The sequence below is a fragment of the Chaetodon auriga genome, chromosome 7, assembly GCF_051107435.1.
Source record: "Chaetodon auriga isolate fChaAug3 chromosome 7, fChaAug3.hap1, whole genome shotgun sequence".
In the NCBI taxonomy this organism is placed as follows: Eukaryota; Metazoa; Chordata; class Actinopteri; order Chaetodontiformes; family Chaetodontidae; genus Chaetodon; species Chaetodon auriga.
This window is the reverse complement of record NC_135080.1, coordinates 7,498,075-7,519,210: the sequence shown is the minus strand read 5'-3', so window position 1 is coordinate 7,519,210 and position 21,136 is coordinate 7,498,075. Positions and strand designations below refer to the sequence as shown.

Below are 21,136 nucleotides of genomic sequence, written 5' to 3'. Positions count from 1 at the left end.
TACAGAAGAGCTACATGGACGATGAAGTGATAGCAAGTGATTTCCTGCTGCTTTCAATTGGTTGCATATGCAAACATACAGCCTAAACAAGGACTGGAGACCATACTGTATTTTATGACTTTGTTTGAATACCTGCACTAATTACGGGGAGTATACTTCTCCCAGTCTGTAAAATCTGAAAAAAAAGAAAAAGAAAAAAAAAAACCAATAGCCTGTCAATAAGGCTTGCCCACCTGCCGAAGAACAAAAGCTGCTACATCAGTGGACTCCCAGTAGGAGGCATGGAAAAGGTGAGGCAGAGCCACTGTTGGGAAGGCAGTCAGCACATCAGGGCAGTACAAAGCATAATCCAGCCTCTTGGTGCCCCACCAGCTACTGGAAACTGAAAATGCAAATATGCAAGAACAGACGTGGAAAACTGAGGTCAGCTGAAGAGCTGTGAAACCTCAAGAACCTTAATTCATCTACAGGAGATAACTGAATAAAGGAGGCGTCCCACCCACTCACTGTTAGCAATGGTGTTTCCCAGCTGGCCCAGGGAGCAAATCGACGTTTCACTTTCCACACTGGTCACGCTGGCTCTACGACCTCCCTCTTCTCCTCCTCCTCCTTCAGTCTTTGTCTCAGAAGACAACTGCGGAGGTGGACCACCAGGAGTTTGATCACCTTCCAAAAACACATTTGTATGGCCTTGGATACTCTCGGCTGGGGAGGGTGGGAAGAAGCCGGAAAGAGAAAAGACATGGATAAACAGAGAGGGAAGAGGAAAGGAAATGCTTTGATCACACAACAACTGACTGGCCTCAATCTTTAAATCAATGCTGTTATTTTGCCTAATAAGATGGGCTCTTGCCGTGTATCGACTTGCTTTGCATTTTATCAAGGAAACCAAAGACAAGCACTAAGCATGAGTACAAGGACAGGAGACTGCTTCTACTCCTCATGGTCTTCAATCCATTTGTATTGGATTTAGAAGACCCAAAAAGCATCTTGCCTCGGCTACTGCTGACAAGTAGAATAATTTTATCAGGTTGGTTTCTTCTGTCCCACCGGCACATCTCTCGCAGATCTTTCCGATTTTTTCAGCTTTAATACTGCATAATAGGAAAAATAGTTCCCTTGAGACTTGGTTTCAGCAAACATCATGGATCTACTTGTTATTTCCGAAGATGTAGAGCCCAGAAGAAGCATCTTTCATCAATAATTCAATCGCCAGATAGGCCCATGTCTACCAGCTCTGTTCAATATCACATTTATCTTAAAGCCCACAACACATCCCGAGGACAAAAGGAGACTCGCATCGAAGGTAATACAACTTCCACCAAACAGTATTTTCTTAACATAGCTAAACACCAGGAAGCTGTACAACACGTCCATGAGGCTGGTCTCGTTCTTTGAGAACACTCCCTCATCGTCTACCTGCATTATGAAACTGTACATGTTTTTTCCAACCAGACTCTGGAGAGTACTCATTATCCTGTTGCCAAGGCCTTGCATGATGCTGTGGAGCTATTATGACACTGGATATGGCTTGACTCCTGCCTGAATGAGCCGCAACTTCACCGCTGTGCTACATGGTGTGCTGCTGAAATGTTGACCTCAGTGACAACATATAACCCCAATCCATACTCTGCCACACAACTAAACAGAATGTAATCTATATATATGTGTCATCAACAAGCCCAGACTCAGTCCAGAAGGATGGCTTTTGATACGATGATCATCCACAGGGAGCAGCACGGCTGAGGAGAGCTGAGATAAAGTGAGAGTGCCTGCTTGCCTGCAAATGTTAAGCAGGACACATCGTGTCTGGGTTGATCTTTTGTGGGAGAGGATCTTGCTGCATCTCTAGAAAGAAATGATTTTCTTAACCTTTGCCTCTGACACAATTCCCTGTTTACATGACTTCCACTCACACTAAACACAAACATTACTCTGGTGTTTCCTCCACTCGTGGTCGGCGCTGCATTCAGTTTTTGTAATTGGGGTGTTTGCATGTATCAAATTATCACCCAGAATAGTCCGACTTGTTTCATGAAGCAGCCACTTATGGGCAGATTAACCCTCTCTCCAATATCTGCTGTAATGGTTATAAATAAGGCATCAGATGCAGCCACATGTTGCCTTGTGTTCGGTCAGTGAAGGATCGGCTACCGCAGCAGAATACAGAATAACAGCCGCACTCTCAGACACGAGGGAGAATCAGGTGTGGTTAATAAATCCCCACAGTTAAGGCAAAGAGTCACCCACACGAGGAGGATGAATTAATGGATGGTTTCTGTGTAACGGGTCTGCTTTTGAGCGGCAGAGAATACTGGTTGGGAAGGTACGGCTGGTTTAGGGCTTGTTTATGCCAGTTTCAATGAATGAATGAACCAGGTCAAAATATGAGTTTTTGTATGTGGAGTCATTCACCCACAAAAACCCAAAGAATACCAACGCATCATTTTGTTTTACTTTACTGCACAGATTCAAGTGAACTGGGTTCACAACACATTTCCGCAGCGTTAATCTGTGTGTATGAGCCTGCGTGTGTGTGTGTGTGTGTGAGGCTCTTTTCAGACGTGGAATATGAAACCGAGCTGGCTTCATCTATCTGTTAAAGTGAAAACATTTTCTCATCGAGACATCAGAGACTTTCTCGTGAATGTTCATTCACACGATGCAGCGCATTTACAGGAAGAGTCGCATGCTCGTGTGATATCTGGCACCTGGTGGGAGCCGAGAAAGAGAGAGAGAGAGAGAGAGAGAGTTGAATTCACAGTGAAGAGTCTGATTCTACTGCCTTTTTGATAATATCCGACAGTACAACAGCACTGAATGACGGGCCTTTAAGCTGGTTTGGGTATTCTTGCTGTTTAGTATCAATGCAAACTGAAGACTTTGGGATTTTTGAATTGTTAAGTGGACAATACAAGCAATTTGAAATAAAGAGGCAACAATTAGATGATTTGACTATATTTTGATTGGAAAGCACTTTGGTCAACGTGCTTTATAAATCAATCTGGACTAGATTGGATTAATCAATTAGTTGATCAAAAGAAAACTAATCAACAACTTGTTAAATCATTGATTTATCGGTTGAGTAATCTAAGTAAAAAATGGCAAAAATTTGGAAATAGGAAATATTGTGGTTGCAGTCTTTTTTATAGCTGGACCGAGAGAGAGGAGTTCAGGTTTTGGGGTTGTGAAATATCTGGGCAGTATTTCACAAGACAGAGTAGGTTTTCAGAAAATTCTGGGATGGAAACAGTGAGAAGATTGATATCCACAACAGGACAGCATAGGCTGCATAAAACATGGACATAGCCTCCCTGACGTCATCCATAGGTTCCTGGAGAGCCACTCGGAAGCTCAGTGACTCTCATCGCCACCATCTTGGCTCCACCAAACAACACAACATGTTTATTTCTGCGGTTTAGTTGGACATTCTAATATGGGGGTCTATGGGGGATTGACTTGCTTTTGGAGCCAGCTTCGAGTGGCCATTAGAGGAACTGCAGCTTTTTGGCACTTCCGTGCTGGCTTCATTTTCAGCATTGGAGGTTGCCTCTTGCAGAATACAGATTAAATGCCGCTCTGTCTGGCCACCTGTTCAGACCGTTATGATGACAACTGAATGTCACAAAAAACCCAACACGTATTCTCTAATCAAAAACGGTGTATTTAACCGAAGACAAGGTCATTGTACAGTATATACTGTATACTATTCGTAGTGATATCAGTAATTAAACCTGCTCTGGGGTCACACACTGCAATCTGTTATCATTAATGTCCACCGCGCCGCTCAGAGGAGCCTTATTCTCTGCACAGCCTCTGAAACATTAGCACAGCTCTGTCTTTCTGTCACAACACAATAAGCAGAGAGAGGCGGAGAGGGAGGGAGAAATTATTCTGACCGACAGAGAGAGAAGAGAGAAAAGCCCACTGAGGCTGACGCATTTTCTGAAACACACACATGCACACACATAAAATCTCCAAAGATGTGTGCTGGGGAAGAAGGCGAGGGAGTGGATCATCAAAGATGGGGCCACATGGTGACAAAGACAAAGGGAAGAAAGGGGCGAGCGCATGCATGAAAAGCTGAGGTTCAAAAAATTCCAGTTCAAACACCGGTCCCATTAAATGACCAGTATAGACACAGACAGCTGATGATTTAAGCACGAGGCAGGGGAGAGTGAATCGGCTGACGGCACTGGTAAAAGGAAGGACAAGCAGAGAATTCATTAGGTGAGGGAGCATGATTACACTGTGGCCTTGAAGCATGTTTGCAACAAAAAGAGACGGAAAGAGACTTTTAACTAAGCGCCGTCCCCTCCAGTCGCCGTCACGCTCTCGCCTCCACACGTGGTAGCCTCCCATTAGGAATCATTTCTTGGCAGAGCAAAAGATAAACCACCACCTTTACATTAAAGCACTGTTAGCCATGAGATCAATACTGATAAAAATGACTGTAATTCTGTGTGCATTTGCTGTCGTGGGTGATCATACTTCCCATTGGAGCATAGCTGGAAATCAATAGGAAGAGGGCTCATTCTCTCTATATTAGCAGCATTCATCATAATGAACCCTCCACTGTTGATGGGTGTTGATGTTGAAGTCATACCCACAGGAGCCTGATTTGATTGGCTCTCCTTGCCTTCATAACAACTAATTACCATATTACAGAGCAGGAAATGGGTGACGTTTGCTGCTCTTCTATGTGTTTATATGTCTGCCTCTGCCTCCGCGTGCACCTGTCTGTGGTTTTTAATTTAACACGTAATTTGACAGCATCCAAGCTCGATGAGTGGAACAGAGATGCAGACCCGTAATTAAAACCCGGTATAGCTGCAAGCTTTCGACGTGCGTCTGCTTTTACACTCCATCACCTTTATCAGCACGACTAGCATCCTGCTTTGTGACTGGCTGAACATGATTAAATTAATAAATCACAGCTTGGGCACCCAGTTTAAACAGGTAAAAACACTGTGTTATTTACTACTGCGTGTCACATACGAGCGAAACACGCGGATTACTCATGGGTTCCCTGTTTAAACAGGAAACAAATGAACTGATGGAAGCTGATTTATCCAACACCTACACAGTACAATGATTTCAAGTGACTAAGTGACTTAATTAGTTAGTGAAGCTCTTTCCAGATGTGGAACAAGAAACGTTCTAGGCCTCATCTATCTGTAAAAGTAATGTCTTTTCGGCAGTCAAACGTAGGTTCTATTACATATGTTCAGTAACATTCAAACATGACAGGACTTACAGAAAACGCTGCTCGATATTTAGCAACTAGTGCACAAGAGGGAGTGGAAAGAGATTCACATTTATATTGACTGAAGCCTTCAGTAAAGACCACTCTTGTCATCTTTAGATACAGAATTCTGCAGCTGACTTTATATTATACGACAGTGTCCAAACATACAATGCAGCAGAGAGAGCAGACGTTAAGATGATAACTCGCATTTAATTGCTAGTTGCTGACATGCTGCAGCATTTGTAGGTTTTCTAATTTTCTAATTTTTATATGCTGACTTTTTCGGCTTTTCTGCAAGTAAGTAGCAAACAAATGTTTCATATGAATAGTCAATATCCTCTGTGCTCTGTCCATGTTTGAATAATTGTTCTTGTCTCCCTAAAGAATACACTAATATACAGTAAAACAGAAATTCCCTTTCCATATCACTGAGATTCCCCATTTGACAAATCTGCTCTACTATTTCTAATGATTGCAAATTGAGTAAAAGGTTTGAAATGTTTCATAGTCTTGCACCAAACCACAAAGTCTTCTGATGTGGTTTCATGCACAAGCTATCAGTCCTTGTCCTACTTTCTCTCATTGAAGTAGGTGGACAGAGAGCCAGGGAAACCAGGCGATGCGTCATGACTGCTTTTTAGAGTGAGTCCCTGCATCCCAAAAGTGGGCTAAAACATGCTTCAAATAAATCAGTGGCTCATTAAGGACTCAGTCTCTACAACCAAGCCCTCCTGGGGGAGTGCAGCAGTTCTGTGCTATATAGCAGACCAATATCTCACATCCTGATCCTCAGAGAGGAGTTGCAGGCTGAAGGTGCTGCACCACAAGAAGACGAAGTATAATTACTTCAAACTTCTGGCTTTGGGAGCAGGATTTAGCCCTCCACTGCAGGATGGGCTAACGCAGATGGGGTCGAGGCTCTGTGTACGTGTGCACCTGTGAAAATTCACATTACTTAGTCATTGAATCTCTCTGCCACTCTAATCTAGTTCTATTAACAGGATTCCTCAAAGGTTTCACGCCAGGTTTGAAATGCAAAAATCGAAAAGGTTATTAATATGGCATTACAATTACACCAAGAAATAGATTAAGCAATGAAATATTCAGTCTCCCTGCGCTGGTAAATTGATTTCCAGGGTCAGATCACCCGTCCTACCAATGAGCATTGAGCGTCCATCTCCTAGAGGGTAGCGCTGGTAGCGTGGCACAGCAAAAGGTGGCAACTTGTGGAAGAGAGGCTGCAGCAGCGGCTCCAGTCTGGAAGCTGAGGGGTCCGAGGGGTAGAACAGGTTGAAAATCTGAGCGCAGGCTGGATGGAGCTGGCTCACTGAGGGTCCGAAAACACAATGGAAAAGCAAAGCCATTAGGGACAGGACTTCATCATGAAGTGTGGTGCGTCAGGTCAGCAATATTTGACAGACTCAGATTTGGACAGAGCAAAAAAAAAAGATGAAAAAAAATCCATGTGAATCAGCTTTAAGTCTGTTTTTTATTACTCTGAAGGAATCAAACAATGCCACATAATGACCAGCTCATTTTCTGCCTGTTTCTGAGTGAAAGCACACTCTGAGCTGTGCTCGCCATCAGAGGACCTTTGTTTGGCTACTATATTTGTTTATGCTGTTTGCAATAAACCACAGAAAAAAACAAAAAAAAAGTAAATTTATATTCTCCTTGGAGCAGGAAACTCAACAAACTTTGGAGAAATCCAGGTGAAAATCAGTGTGAACTGGTTTGATCCTTAATTTTCACAGAAAAAGAAGAGTAAACAGATGAAAATGATGAAATCATTCAGCAATGTCGTATTGCAATCACATTTCACTCAAACCTGATTCTTTTAACACCTTTCACACATTCAAGTGTAAGCTCATGTGCACATACAAGAATCTCATTCTCTGATATATTTTGCTTGCGTCTGATTCTTACCCTGGACGGCAGGCAGCACAGTGCGTCTCATGGCCAGCACGAGGCCCAGTGGACAGCCCAGCAGGAAGCAGTCTGACACCTCGAAGTCGAATCGGCCGGGATTCAACACCAGACTGGTGCTGCTGCCGCCACGCACCTCCACACTCTCCTTCATCAAACTGGGGAGGAGACATGGACACAATATATAGAATGGTCTTACCAGTCCAAATTTGTGGTCCTCTGCTCTTTGTCTAATCTAAACTAATTTACTGGCTATTCTTTGGCGACATATAAATAAATGCACTGGAGGCAGGCAAATGTGCGGCTCTTGTGAAAGTGGTTTATTCTGCAACCGTGTCGTAATGTGGGTTGTACAAGCTTTCAAATGCATGATTGAGACTCCAGTTATGCTGCAGGCATCACTTTTAAAAGCTGAGTTTAGCACAAACAGTGAGAAGAAGTAAAAGCCAGGAAAAGTGGATTCAGGTAGGTAATTAATACATAAATCATTACTTTGGGTGTAACACCTTTAAATTGTGTTAACGGGTCAGCACTGGCAACACAGGATATTTCGCTTGATGACAAAGACTGGCTTTAACTACAGGATGGATGGACAATCTTACTGCAACAGTTTTGTTTACATTTTCAGAGAAAAGCAGGGGTAATCTGAGACCTTAAATGGCAATAATGCTCATGCTGAATTCAGGAAGGCAAATGCCCCGGTCTTGGCACCGATGAGTCAGTGATGCTTTTGCTTTGCCCTGATTCAATAGCTGGCTTGTTTAAAGATTCTGGGGTCGTTTTCGGCACCAGGCCTTTATGACTCAGCCTGAGCAGCTCTTCACTCAGCCTTCACGGGCTGAATCATCCTCACAGCTGTTTGAACAGCAGAGCTGGTCTCTGGCACAACCTTCTGCTGACTGACGAGATCTCTCCGCTGTCTAGTGAGACAACATTTCCCCATTAAGTCCTACTAGGGGAGAAAGGATTAGCCAACAGCCATCTTTAAAAGCTAAATCAATACTGCTTTGATTGCTTTCTGCTTCCGTTTTGGTTTTGTCTTCTCTTTCGTGATGTGTCCACTCATTCACTTCTTCCTACCATCTTTGTCTGTCTGCAAAATATCCTCATAGTGAGCCATTTCCTACAAACTGTAACTACTACTTGCAGTTGTGTCTGTGTAGCTGAAGAGATCAGAGATTACTCATTGCATGGACAGTACATGAGCATGGTTAAAAGACTGGACTGCTCTCTATTTCTGTAAATGGACTCATGTTGCCGTGTTGACATGTTACATTTAATTCAACACAGTCCATGTTCTCAGCAAGTGCACTTTACATTCACCGGCACATAAAACAGAACGTCAAGTATTACCTTTGCTGCCTGCATGGGGTAAATTTCCCTTTTTGCAGCTATCACACTTGTCATTCAACTGCATATTGTTACCAATATGTGCAATAAATTTGGCAAATATTACACCGGCTAACTGATACTGAGTGAATGGTTGACATGTTTTTATGAGGGATAATGAGCAACGAGCATATGACATGCCTCAAACTGCTCAGCTTTTCACTGCAGCAGCAAACAGATCTGACAATGAAGCCTACCTATTTAAGTAAAGCATTGCAAATAGATTTCGTCATGTGCACTATGCATGCATTAAGTCTTTCTGCAGCTCTAACCGCACACATTTTTTTTTACATCGGAGCACTTAAGACTAAATATACTAATAGACTGTCTAAAGGTGTCAACTATGTCCATTTTGGTGACAGTATTACAATCTGGTTAAATGTCAGTGAAATTAGCCAAAAACACATGTCCCTAACAAGGACAGACTGGTGGAAACACAGACAAAATAAAGTAGAAGAAATGGTTAACATAAAAAAAAAAACCTCCACTGTGTGCTGCACAGAGTGCATCCTCCTGGGTTTTCAATAGAAACGACCATTTGCGGTTCCCAGTCAGAGCCGGAGCAGAGCAAAGTACACATTGAACCATCTGAAATGGAGTAAAACCACAGGTAGACAGTCATCCGACAGCCCTTTCTGATAGGAGTGATAAAGTCTGGGAAAAGGAGCTTTAACAAGCTCTCCTGATGGCTGAGAATATGCAGTGGATTTGCAGGGGAAAAGAGCACTTCCAGGAACAGAGGTTATCCTCCCCACGGCGAGGCCTGGACTTAACCAGGAGTGTAACAGCAAGCGAAAGGTGAGATGTGCACCGCCACGAACACAATATGGCATAACTGTGAACTGATGGGACTCTCTCTTCAGCCACTGTGTTACTGTGATGGTGTAAGCCTAGTGGAGCATGTGATTTGGAATGGGAACACTGGTCGCCTGAAGTGAGTGGACATGGCAGGCGTACCCCCTCCAGCCACCCCGACCCAGCTTAATTCAGCCACTCAGTCTCCCACACAAAATGGCTGGCACAGGCTCAAACAGGCTATTTATAGTCCAGCAGAGGCAGGTAAGCAGGCTGGGCAGTCAAGCTGCAAATATTGATAAAGAGCAAGGGCGAGACAGGGTGACACATTCCAGGAAAACCTGGATGAGGGCCAGCATGCAACATCTGGGTCATCATATCACACTCACGACAAATGCTGTGTGGCAGAAGTGGATGACAGAAATTCTAATAAGACTGTATGTCTGATGTGTTTTTTGGCAAGTTGTGGGTGGTTGTGTGAACTAGATTTTGTTATGTATGAAAAACAACTAATTATTAAATGATCCAGATGTTGTTTTTCTCTCTCTCACACACACACACACACACACACACACACACACACACACACACACAGACACACAGACACACAGACAGACACACACACATGCACACACATCACATTTGAATTGAAATTTGAATGTTGTAAATCTTTATTATCTGATTTTTTTTTGTTATATCTGACTATTGCACAAAGCACTAAATCTTCTTTTGCTGCAGCATATTTCCAGATTGACGATTAGCACTGACCAATATCTTGTCCAGATAACAGTCTGCTGATATACTCGGTGGACTACACATTTGTTTGATTGTACATGTGCACCGTTCCTTTATAACCTCTCTTCCTGCACCAGCCATTTTTGTGAGGAGGAAGCAGTCTGATTAAGATTTTTGCAGCCTTTTTCTGTCCTGTTTATGCATGAATGTGTGTGTAAATGCATGTATGGTTAAGTGTACGAAACAATGAAAAATAAAACTGTTGGTTTTGCACTGAAATCATGCAAGGTCGCTTTGGTCTTTGAGGAGAATAAAAAAACTGCATTGATGGAGATCTGAGCTGAGGTTACTGAAGCTTTTACTAAGAGTATAGTGTGCACGCATGACTGCACACTGTATGTGTTTTTATTCTTCTATTTCTAGCATATAACCACGAGGAGAGAAACATTTCCAGGTTATTCCAGGTTCAGGACCTGCCTGTTTGGGGATCAAGGTCAGTTGCGAGAAGCAGGGTTCATGTTAGAGATTAGAAAATTCATGTTCACATTAAAGGGCCTCCCTGTGTGTGTGTGTGTGTGTGTGTGTGTATGTTTTATGTATGTAATTAATTTTATATCATGATGTTGATGTATGTGCTGATATGTTTTTGAGAAATCAATTGAGAAACTGCTAAGTGATTAAAAAGAACAGAGGGGAATTTTGGTTAACAGCAATTAACCTGAAAAGTACCATCATCCCCTCTGATTGATACCCAAATATATTCAATGGAAAGATTCCGACACTCTCAGTCTATATCGTCACATTGCTCTTTCTGTGGGCATGTTCATGCACCCTTTCCCACCTGGAGAAAAAGCTGTGCTGGCCCGTGGACGAGGTGTCTCCATCGTACGAGTCGCTCTGCTTGCGGCTGAGCGGCGGCTCACCCTGGCCGTCCCCTCCGTTGGGGGCGGAGATATCGATGTTGCTCTTACTCAGCCTCTTGCTAGAACTCAGACCCAGGCTCGAGTCCCCGAGCAAGCCCGAGTTATCCTGAGAGGAAAGAGGAGAATGTGCAACGTACGGTTCAGCCTCATACACTCACAGCAGTGGGTACACCAGGAAATTACACATAATCAGATGGGAGCCGCTGTGTATTCCCAGGTGAACCGTTAAAAATTGTGCTTGTGTAAGTGCGAGTCTATTAGATGTGAGTGGATTTGAAGAGCAAATGGGAGGAGGAGAGGATGAGGGAGCAACAGACAGAAAGAGGGGAACATGCACTGAAAAAAGACCCCCCCCCCATTCAAATCACTGAAAACAGCTTCACATGCACACACACAATGTTCACCTCAACTGTGACTTCTATTTGCAACATTTACATGAGACTTTGAGAGAAACGTAGTGCCAAAGACATTGCCTCTGGCGTGCGTTGACATTTCTAAAAGTTGTGTCTTGATAGACGTGCTGTGCTGAAAAACTGATGGAATAAAGACATATTAAAGATGAATGTTGTGTATGACAGTTTTGTTTACTAGAGAGGACGGGGAGTCGTGCCAAGGACATTCCCCCTGATGTTCATGTAATAATTAACTCCACTGATGAGAGCAAGGTATAACACACAGGCATGAAATCTTGATCACTGCAGTCATCTCTTAATCATTCATGACCAGTAAAATGTCTTCACTTTCACCAGCTGTTCAAAGTGTCCAAAGCCCACATCCAGATCTGTGTACCATCATCATCATCATCATCGTCACCATAACCGTGAGCTCCTACCTTCAGGCTCTCAGTGCTGTTGTTCCTGCTGCTGTTGTTGGGGCTGCCAGGCCTCTGGTGGTTGCTGAAGCACAAAGCGTCGAAGCACAGCACACCTCCCACGCAGTCGCCCATCAGGCATACCTGCTCAGAAAATAAGTAATTTAAACGCCCTGCACATATGGCGCACTCAGTCAGTGAAAGCCTTAACAGGAGCACAATTCACGAGGGAATTAAACAACGGTAAAACACTCCCTGTGTACCAATTCCATCCTATATAACTACATAACTATAACTGCCAGAGTATGCTGTTTTAGAAAGATAGCAGGCTACACAAGAAATCAATGTATTTTATCACTTTGCACAGGTAATGATGCAATATGCCTTAAACCTTAGACCAAGACTGCTGATAAAACTTCACAAACAGAAAGCAAAATGTGCTGTTTAAACTTAAATACTTTGCTTTTTTTCTGTATCTTCCTTTGACCACCGCTCTGAATTTGTTTTAATGTTTTGCAGCTGCGAGCAGCTCCTCCTTTTCCTGCGTGCACTGCATTCACAAACCAAGCACCTTTTTAATGCTGCGTTCACAACTTATCATTCACTCTGTAATTACGAGCAGACGAGTGGGAAACCCAATTACCCACGTAGGCCTCTGGGTTGTAATTCTGAGTCAAACGTATCGGGAATTTCTGATAGCTACTGTATGATATCTCCCACTTGGTGAAAAGAACTACAGAGGGGTCAACAGAGCGCTGATAAAATGGCTGCAAAGACACCATCGACACTTCAGCTAACTGAAGTATATAATATTTTCCCGTTCTTCCCATTCTGCCAATATTAGGTAAATTCATCATCGGAGCATCCCTAATTTTGTCACTTTTGCAGCAAGAACACACTACAAGCTCAAACCACTGCTACCATTTTTTCAGTTAAGTGACACTACTGCATCACCAGGCAATGAGTAATATACTGCAGAGCGATGACAGGACACGGACTGAATTCAATCATCTTAAGGAGCAAACCTAGAAGTAAAAATAGACTGGAGTGGAACTCCCCATGAAGCAAGGATGTGAATTTACTTCGCCACTGGAAGTAAATTTTTGCATGTGTGACCAGTAACAGTATGTGCACATAACAGTCCAATCTAACCACAACAGCAACAGCCAATCAAGAAGAACACATACTGGTGTAATCTCCTTTACTGTAATCACCTGTGGGGTTGTTACCTGGCTAATCAGGATGGTATTGACCTGTGGGTCTCAATCACATGTCAATCACAAAGGCCTGAAAATCGGAGGCTTCTCATTTCAAACAGCAGCTGACAGACACACAATGAACTAAATGAGGAAAACAATCATTATTTGCTGGATTCTGCTGTGACATTTGTTGATCTGACTAAGCGAAGCAAAGTTTTGTATCAGAGCCTTAAATCAGCTCAGGTGTGAATAATCAGATGACTACCTCAGCAGAAAATATAGCTTGTTACAGTGAGGCCAGTGGTTGTTATGTGCGAGAGAGTAAGATGTGGGTCGCTTAAAAAATAGAGATCTAGAGCCCTCTGAGGGCCTGGACTCCCACAGATTACACAGCCCACTCAAAAGCAATCTCCACTTCCTTGGACAATCATTGACTTCTATTAAAGTGCCTGCAGCTCATTATTCAATGATGGGAGACTAGAGTGAAGGAGTTCTCCTTTCTCCTCTCCTCTCCAACCAGAAGAAGGCGAGACAGACCTGACCCGTGAATCCCTGCCCGTCCTCTGACTGCAGGAAGCTGTGGTACACCTGGTTGGCTCGGGCGATCACGGTCGCAACGGCGTCCTGATAGCGAGGCGAGACAATGGCGAGGAGGGGGAGAGCAGCCAGGGGCAGGTGGTCCACGCTGCTGGACACACAGCTCTCGTCGTAGCTGTATGGGTTCAGGCTGGAAAGAGCAAGAAAAGAGGGACGGAGGGGATGAAGGAAGGAGCAGTGCCGAGAAACACAACAAATTACAGAACGATTTTATGTCTCAGCAGAGCTCTTTGGGAGTGTTTCTTAACAACTCTGCAAGACGGCAGTCATCAGTTTCTACTGCACAGAAACGTCAAAAGAAATGAAGGTCAGGTTCATTAAATGAAGGTCATGATGTCGAAAATCAAAGATCCTTCAGGTGCTCCTTTTTTGATTCGCTTGACTTTCCTCCATTTATTAATGTCTCGTCCAATCTGTTCATGACACACGCCATCTGATTTGAATCAAAGCTACTTGTGTGTGAAGTGTGTGTAGGTGTGTGTGTGTGTGTGTGTATAAAAGGAAGATAAGGGAAGGATCTTATCTCAAGAATATAACACAAGCAAACCTGCACAGTGTGTGTGTGTGTGTGTGTGTGTGTGTGTGTGTCAAAATGTCAGTGCAGTTGCGGATCAAGCGAGACACTTCATGTGACAGCGTGCAGAAACGGTAAAAGATGGTGTTGCCCTGTACTCTTTCCTTGAGCAGCACTGTCACCATCCATCAGATTACAGGAAGAAGCAGCAATGCTCCACCAAGGCTGAAATATGTCAGCGACCACGCACACCTCGCCACACGGAAGGGCACAACCTAACCACAAGTATGAAGGGTGGTGGTTACATGGAGCACTGACACACACATTTTGGGAAGTACACAATTGCTCTCCCAGTTACTGCTTAGATTACCAGATCAATAATAATTTCATCCCTGTCCAGTCTATTCAATACAAGAATATATTTGTGATCTGGCTTAACACCAAAACTGAACACAAGACGAGGAAAGGGCTGACCTGGCTCTGCCTCCCAACAACTTCGAAACCGTTTGATATTTTTCTTATAGTCAACAAGCCCCATGAAAAGACCAAAACCAACCATTTGAAATCTGTCTCTTAGTGCTTTCACACTCTCTGTGCCTGCGGCAGCTCCATGCCCGTTCGCTCCAACTGACAAGTCAGTTTTATACCCAGTCTGAAATCACAAAACATGCAACACTTTCTGTGGCTTTACCCTCAAGTGTGCAGAAAGAAAAAGGACACAAACTCGAGATGTGAATCTTTAAAAACAAGTCATAGATACACATTTAGTTTCACGTTTTTTAAATTAAAACATTTCCTGTAGCTAAGCAAATGTTACTCAAACAGGAGTAAAGAGCACATTTGTTAGGGACTATTTTCAGCTGCGGATCAGAGCCCAGGATACAGAGCCCATGTTAATGTGAAGAAGCAGTCAGCTCGAGCACTGAAGCTAATTATTAAAATCAATACACCTGGGCTCAGTAGCTGCTCACAGCCCTCGTTAAGTGACTGGCTCTGCACTGGAAGCATGTTAGCCAACGAGACACAACATGGAAAGAAAAGAGCTTTGGAGTTGTTTGAAGGTGTATGTTTTGTGTTTTGATAGAGCAGACATGTCAAACCTATTCCACAAAGGGCCATGTGGCTGCAGGTTTTTCCTCCAACCAATCAAGAGCATGCAGTCTGACCAATCAGCTGTCTGAAGACCGAGATCAGCTGATGAAATGAGTCAAGTCTGGTGTGCTGCTGCTTGGTTGGAAAGAAAACCTTCAGCCACTCGGCCCTTGGTGGAATAGGTTTGACATATGTGTGATAGAGTGTAACTGTGTTCTCTTGCTGTTAGCCTTTGTCCTCCTGTAAGCTCATGCACTGCACTACTGTCTGCACAATATGTTTAAAGTGTGCACTACATTGCCTCTTCAATGATATTGTATATATTTCCTACTGTGTCTACTTTGTATTGTTTTCAGCATTGTGGAGTCGCTGTGTGCAAGTATGATGACAATGAAGTTGAAGTGAACTGAATCCAAACACATTCAGGAGCGCTGTCTCTCCTGAACACACACACATTGAATTAACATCAAGCTTCTGAGGTGATCTAACTAAAGAAGTGCATTTTCGAAAAAGTGGGAATTGTTCATGTTGTTCTGCTAATTGGACTGGTTAGATTTACTGGTAGGTCCAGTAACACCAAGCCGCCCTCTTGCGCCTTGGGGGATTTTTGGACTTTATTTAATTAGAGTCAAACAGTGTGTTGCCATGGCTACTAATAATAATACCCCAGTAAAGGAAAATATTCTGTGACCAGCTACGCAAGAAAATGTTTCTCCTGCACTGGTAACATCTGGGACCAGAGCAACTGTATGTCAATAAAAACATAAACTTATGAAAATGAGACATCCAAGAAACATCCATCTCTGTTCTCATCACTTTTTTTTTCCCCTAATTACAACCCTGATTCTGCACCACCACATGTTTACAGCAGCAATGGCCAACTTCTGTTGCGATTACAAAGTACCATGCTGCAGGCTTCAGGAAACCTGTTGGGAAGAAAAGAGACACTAGATGGGATTTTTGTTTTGCTCCCAGCAACACAGTGTTCACCAGTCAGTCTGTGACATCCACAGTGGATAAAGCCACCTCCACAATCCCCACTGCCAACATCGTAGCAAACAGTGACAAATCTGTGTCGGAGGGCAATTATTTACATCTGCCACCAGAGTAAACAGATTGACAAATGTTTAACTCATCCTGATCTGCTTGACAGAAATGCATGCAAACTGGCAAACGCATGCACAAAACGGTTGGTAATTCTTTGAACAAGGTCTGCTGATATGTGTTTTACTTGGAAAAGACACATTAAAAAAATATATAAAATCACAGAACACAACCTGAGCAGGTGACTGCTGCAAGCTAAAACACCAATGCTGACAAACCCCCTACTGCAACTCGTCTCCCAGCTGGCTGATATCAAGCGAGGGCAGGTGAGAAAAAGCAAAAGATGCAGCCCTTTGAGGGATAATTGGGAATTTAAGTAGGAATTAGAAGTAAGAATATCTTCCTAGTCATGTCCGTATGCTCTTTTGAGGAATGGTGAATAGTGAGCTCAGTGACTGGTCTAACTAATTTAATGCACATACTTTTAAGGCTAGTTTTAATATTAACATTATGATAAGAAAAGTCCAATCACCTCTTCTTCAGATGCACACAGCCACTTCAAATGAATATGTATGTATTTCAGTAAAAGAGATTGCTACTTTGCATGTATATTGGAAAACATTTAGTATGAAAAAATGGCTAAATGAGCACAAATTGAAACTCTTGACACTGCATTTATCCTGCCTGTCAGCGGCTCTGTGACATGCAGCAGAGACTTCGCTCTTCAAATGTGAAAGTAAAAGCGAACGCTCACAAGTTTGTCTGAGAGCGCGGACCAAAGATGGCTCACACGACAGTTTACTCGAATGCAAATGTAAGATGAGATGGTGAAAATCAACGTGCAACTTGAGCACAGATTAAAAAAACATGCATGTGATCATAATGTAATCAAACATCAGCTATTATCACGTTACATGTAGGCACAGCGATTACACCTACTTCAATTACAAAAATAATTCTATGAATATAATAAGATGACGTTGTTTATATGAGCTCTGCCCTCGTTTAATTGCCTTAATCACATCAGAACTGCTGCAATTCAATGAAGATGTAAATGTGGGAGAGAACACAACTTGCAGAAAAGCTGTAAATGTGATTTTTGGGATGGTCAAGTGGACAGAATGACAGCCATGTTGCTGTGCTCAACACGCTCATACTGTGCTAGGTTAGTATAATACTTAATGAGGGAATAATTATGATTCTCATGTTTTACAGGACAGTCTCAATGAAAGTTTACGTGTTTTAACTGATCTGCTGCATATAAAGCATATTCTCTGCTGCTGTAGCTTCACTCATGGCACTCTCCAACTGGACTAGTTGCTATCTAGCAGCAATAAGTGGAGTCACATCCCAGGATGTGGCTCTGACGTGTAGCTGTCAGTAGAAAACTGTGCCGAGATGACGAAAAGCCTCTTAAAATGCTATTTGCCTCTGCAGTGTCAGCTCTGGTACAGTGTGAACCATCCTCTCGAGGCCAGCTTCTTCTAGGTCTTGAGCCTCTTCAATGCAGATTTGTAAGAAAGCAGGAAAAAAAGGCTAACCTTTGTTATGTTTTCGCTGGAACGGTACCGCACATGGTTATTTGCATAACAACAGTGTCACTCCTTCTACAGAAGCCGCTGTATGAAATATTCAGTTCAGGAAAATCAAGCACAGAAGTGGCAACACATTGCTCTAGGAGGAAGACTGCGCTGCATCGCAACTTAAACCACCGTGATTTGTTCACGAGGTGCTTGTTTATTGCGTTTTTGGAACTGAAATGTAAAATCCCAACATCCCAGTTAAGTGCCATGGAGAGTCTGCTCCAAGCTTTTAAGTCACCCAGCCTTGATCTTGGAGTCTTGTGAACAACTGCTGCTGGAGCACACTCCCCAAAACAAACACGCACACACTTCCTGACTGAGAAGTCAAAACAAAAAGCTCGGATTAATATTCCAAACACACTCTACCTGTGAGCGGGGTTCACAAATCACAGGACAGGAACAGAGGTTTAACACCTGCCGCACTGCTCGACAAATGTCAGGTGAGACACTCATTATTTGCATTGCATAATTACTTGATTATGCAAGCACTTGTTAGTATCATTACCATGGAGCAGCCACTGTTTTACATCCAAAAGGGTGCACATAAATTATTAGTTTGTCCTGTGAGTGTGTGAGCATGAGGCAAACTGTTTGCCGAGGCAGGCTAAAAGTATAACGTCCTTGAGGGCTGCAGGTTGTTCCCTGTTCAGAATCGATGGTCCTAATTAATTTCAGACGATCATTAACATCTCTGTCTATGTAAATATGTGCTTTGGAGAACGATGCTCCGCCAAAGCATCCAAATCCCATCTGCGTTTAATGGCTTTAATTGATCTTAATAATCCTCAGTAATTTCCTCTAAAATGCCAGTGATCAATATAGTAGTTGCTGTGATACCAGGCGAAGAGTTTTGATGGAGCAAACCTGGAGAGCGGTGTATTTGCTGTCAGTAGCAGATGGTGCTCTATAGAATGGATTTTATAGTATATGACTGTGGATTTAAATCCTTAATTAAGAGGATGTGTTCATCAAAAATGTCATCTAACAGGCGACAGGAACGATAAACTTGACATCCATCGGCACAAGCAGATAAATGAAATATACTTTAGAGTTTTTTTGCTCCTCAAAAGAGGCACATCCACGAGCCCTGAAAGGCAGAGGAGCGTCACGATGACGAGTCTGCCCCTTCAAGATGTGAGTCATTCGCTCAAAAGTGGCGGTATTTACCCCCGCTCACATCTCTCTGCTCTCATTAGTGAAATGCAAGGGATATTTACTGCGAGGTCACATTGAGGTGTCACTAAAGTGCACGTCTTTTAAGACTTACATAACGGAAAAGGCCTCAAAATGCCCCATTTTTTCAAAAGCCCCAACACTTGACTTCCGATGGGCTGTGAGGTTATGGTTCATTGAACTGAGAGAGCCTTTTGGTTTGTCGCTTTGCCTGTGATTACCATTATTCATTTTTCCAGAAACACTGCCAGAGACAGCTAAATGCAGAGTAATTAACTGTACCATTCTATACTGAGAGATGTACAGGAGTCTTCCTCAAGGTTTAATGGTTATGCGATGATGAGGAGATCCATTAACAACAGCAGGGAGAAGATAAGGGCAAGTGAGCCGATTAAACCTCGAATCAGCCTCATCTCGCGTAGCATAACCTTGGGATAGACTCTATTATGCTGCCCCGGCACCCTCTTGCCTTTCGCCATATAATGTCAAACTGAAAACTCTGAAGTCTGTCAGATTCCTGCTTAATTGCTCTCCCCGTTTTCTAATGGCTGGCTTAGCACCGCACAACGTTTGCACAATTAACATGAGCGGCAATGGGCCTCTGCAGAGTCTTTTTAATTAGGGAGAGGGTGCAGAAACTGTGGCGGCACGTCCACTGCCGCTGATGGCCAGAATAATGAGTCTCTATCTCCCTGAACTGAGGTCACAGCACACGGCCAAGTGGACTTCCTTCCTCCTCCTCCTCCTCCTCCTCCTTCTGATGCTGCTCACTGAATGCACTGAGACAAGAATCCATCTTATGTTTTTCTCTTCTGCTGCTCAGATTTTAATGAAAATATTTCTTTCTCTTCAAATGGTGACGGAGACAGTGTGTCGGCGGCGAGAGGAAATCAATTTTGGAGCATTTTGACTGTTGCTGTTAATTGGATGCACAATGATGCAATAATGCACACTCAGTGCTCTTTTCCAACTGTTTTTGTGTGGGACCTACTTGTGCGAGTGTGTTTATGGATTGCACGTGTGTTGTCTTGACACCCAGCTCCTAGCACTGCTAGGTACGTTCATTAGCAGGCAGAGCAACTAATGAGCACAGCAGGCCTTCGACACACAAAGCAACAAGGACAACACAAGCTGAAAAACATGATCATTCTCTACTGGGACACCCTGCAGTACATAAGGAATTATCGAGCACCGAGTTAAAAGTGGTGTGTTTATGTGAAAGTTTGTCTTTGAGGCGCGAGGAGATTTTACCACCTTCACTCCGTGGTGCGATTTTCAGCCAAGCTGTTACCCAGAATGAGACTAAATTACCAACACAACAGCCATTCCTTCCCGCAGGGCTGCCTATTCCTCTGATGTTTATGTTGGCATGCAAATAAACGAGGCTCCGCACACCCACAAGTCCAACACTGTCATTAGAGCAAACACTGCTAACTGACAAAAGTGTAGTTGAATAAGTGTTGTGTTTGTTGCTGTGTGGGCGTGCATGAATGCCTACTGACTGCACATATTGTGAGAGTATGTCAGGGACCTGGAGCCATCTGGGCATAAGTAAGCTTTGTCTAATTTCGGTGGGGAGCTAAAACACACTGACAAATAGATTTTTCCAACTGTAAAACGTCCCAGTTATTATGTGTCTTGTTCACATTTGAACATTTAACAAAACAAATCGAAGGAAGCTGCATCAAGATTGCTGCATGTGTTATGTGTTTATTTAAAAAATAATGACAATTAGCAGGTACATCTCTTTTTAACTCACACATATCATTATCAGTATGGCTGTAACCTTGTTTACTTCTTTTCAAACACAACATCTTTTGTCAAACCTTAACTTGAAGACTGAAGGGGAAAACAAATGAAAATGCATCTCAAGCTGCATTTGAATATTAAATATTATGTTTTTTTATCATTTTGGTTAATAGATCTCCTAAATCCTACATACTGGACCTCCAACTAAATCCTGTTAAAATAATCCTGCTGAAGAAAAAAAATCTACTAATGGACAAATAAAACCTCCTGCGGGAAAAAAAATAAATTAACAGAACAATTAAAGGTGAAAGAAATAACGTGGAGTTCATTCATTAGGTAACACTGAACCTGTTTCTCA

General features: G+C 43.0%; 1 protein-coding gene across 1 annotated transcript in view; it reads right to left on the bottom strand.

Annotated features, from left to right (window-relative positions):
• pitpnm3 (PITPNM family member 3) overlaps positions 1-21,136 on the bottom strand; it is an 80,089-nt gene that overhangs the window by 12,170 nt on the left and 46,783 nt on the right. Inside the window, exons 6-12 of the mRNA XM_076734731.1 lie at positions 13,564-13,753; positions 11,849-11,971; positions 10,935-11,122; positions 7,175-7,332; positions 6,405-6,575; positions 508-705; positions 234-382 (exon numbers count right to left, since the gene is read on the bottom strand). Of these exons, the coding sequence (XP_076590846.1) occupies positions 234-382; positions 508-705; positions 6,405-6,575; positions 7,175-7,332; positions 10,935-11,122; positions 11,849-11,971; positions 13,564-13,753 (1,177 nt within the window). The remainder of the gene's footprint in view (positions 1-233; positions 383-507; positions 706-6,404; positions 6,576-7,174; positions 7,333-10,934; positions 11,123-11,848; positions 11,972-13,563; positions 13,754-21,136) is intronic.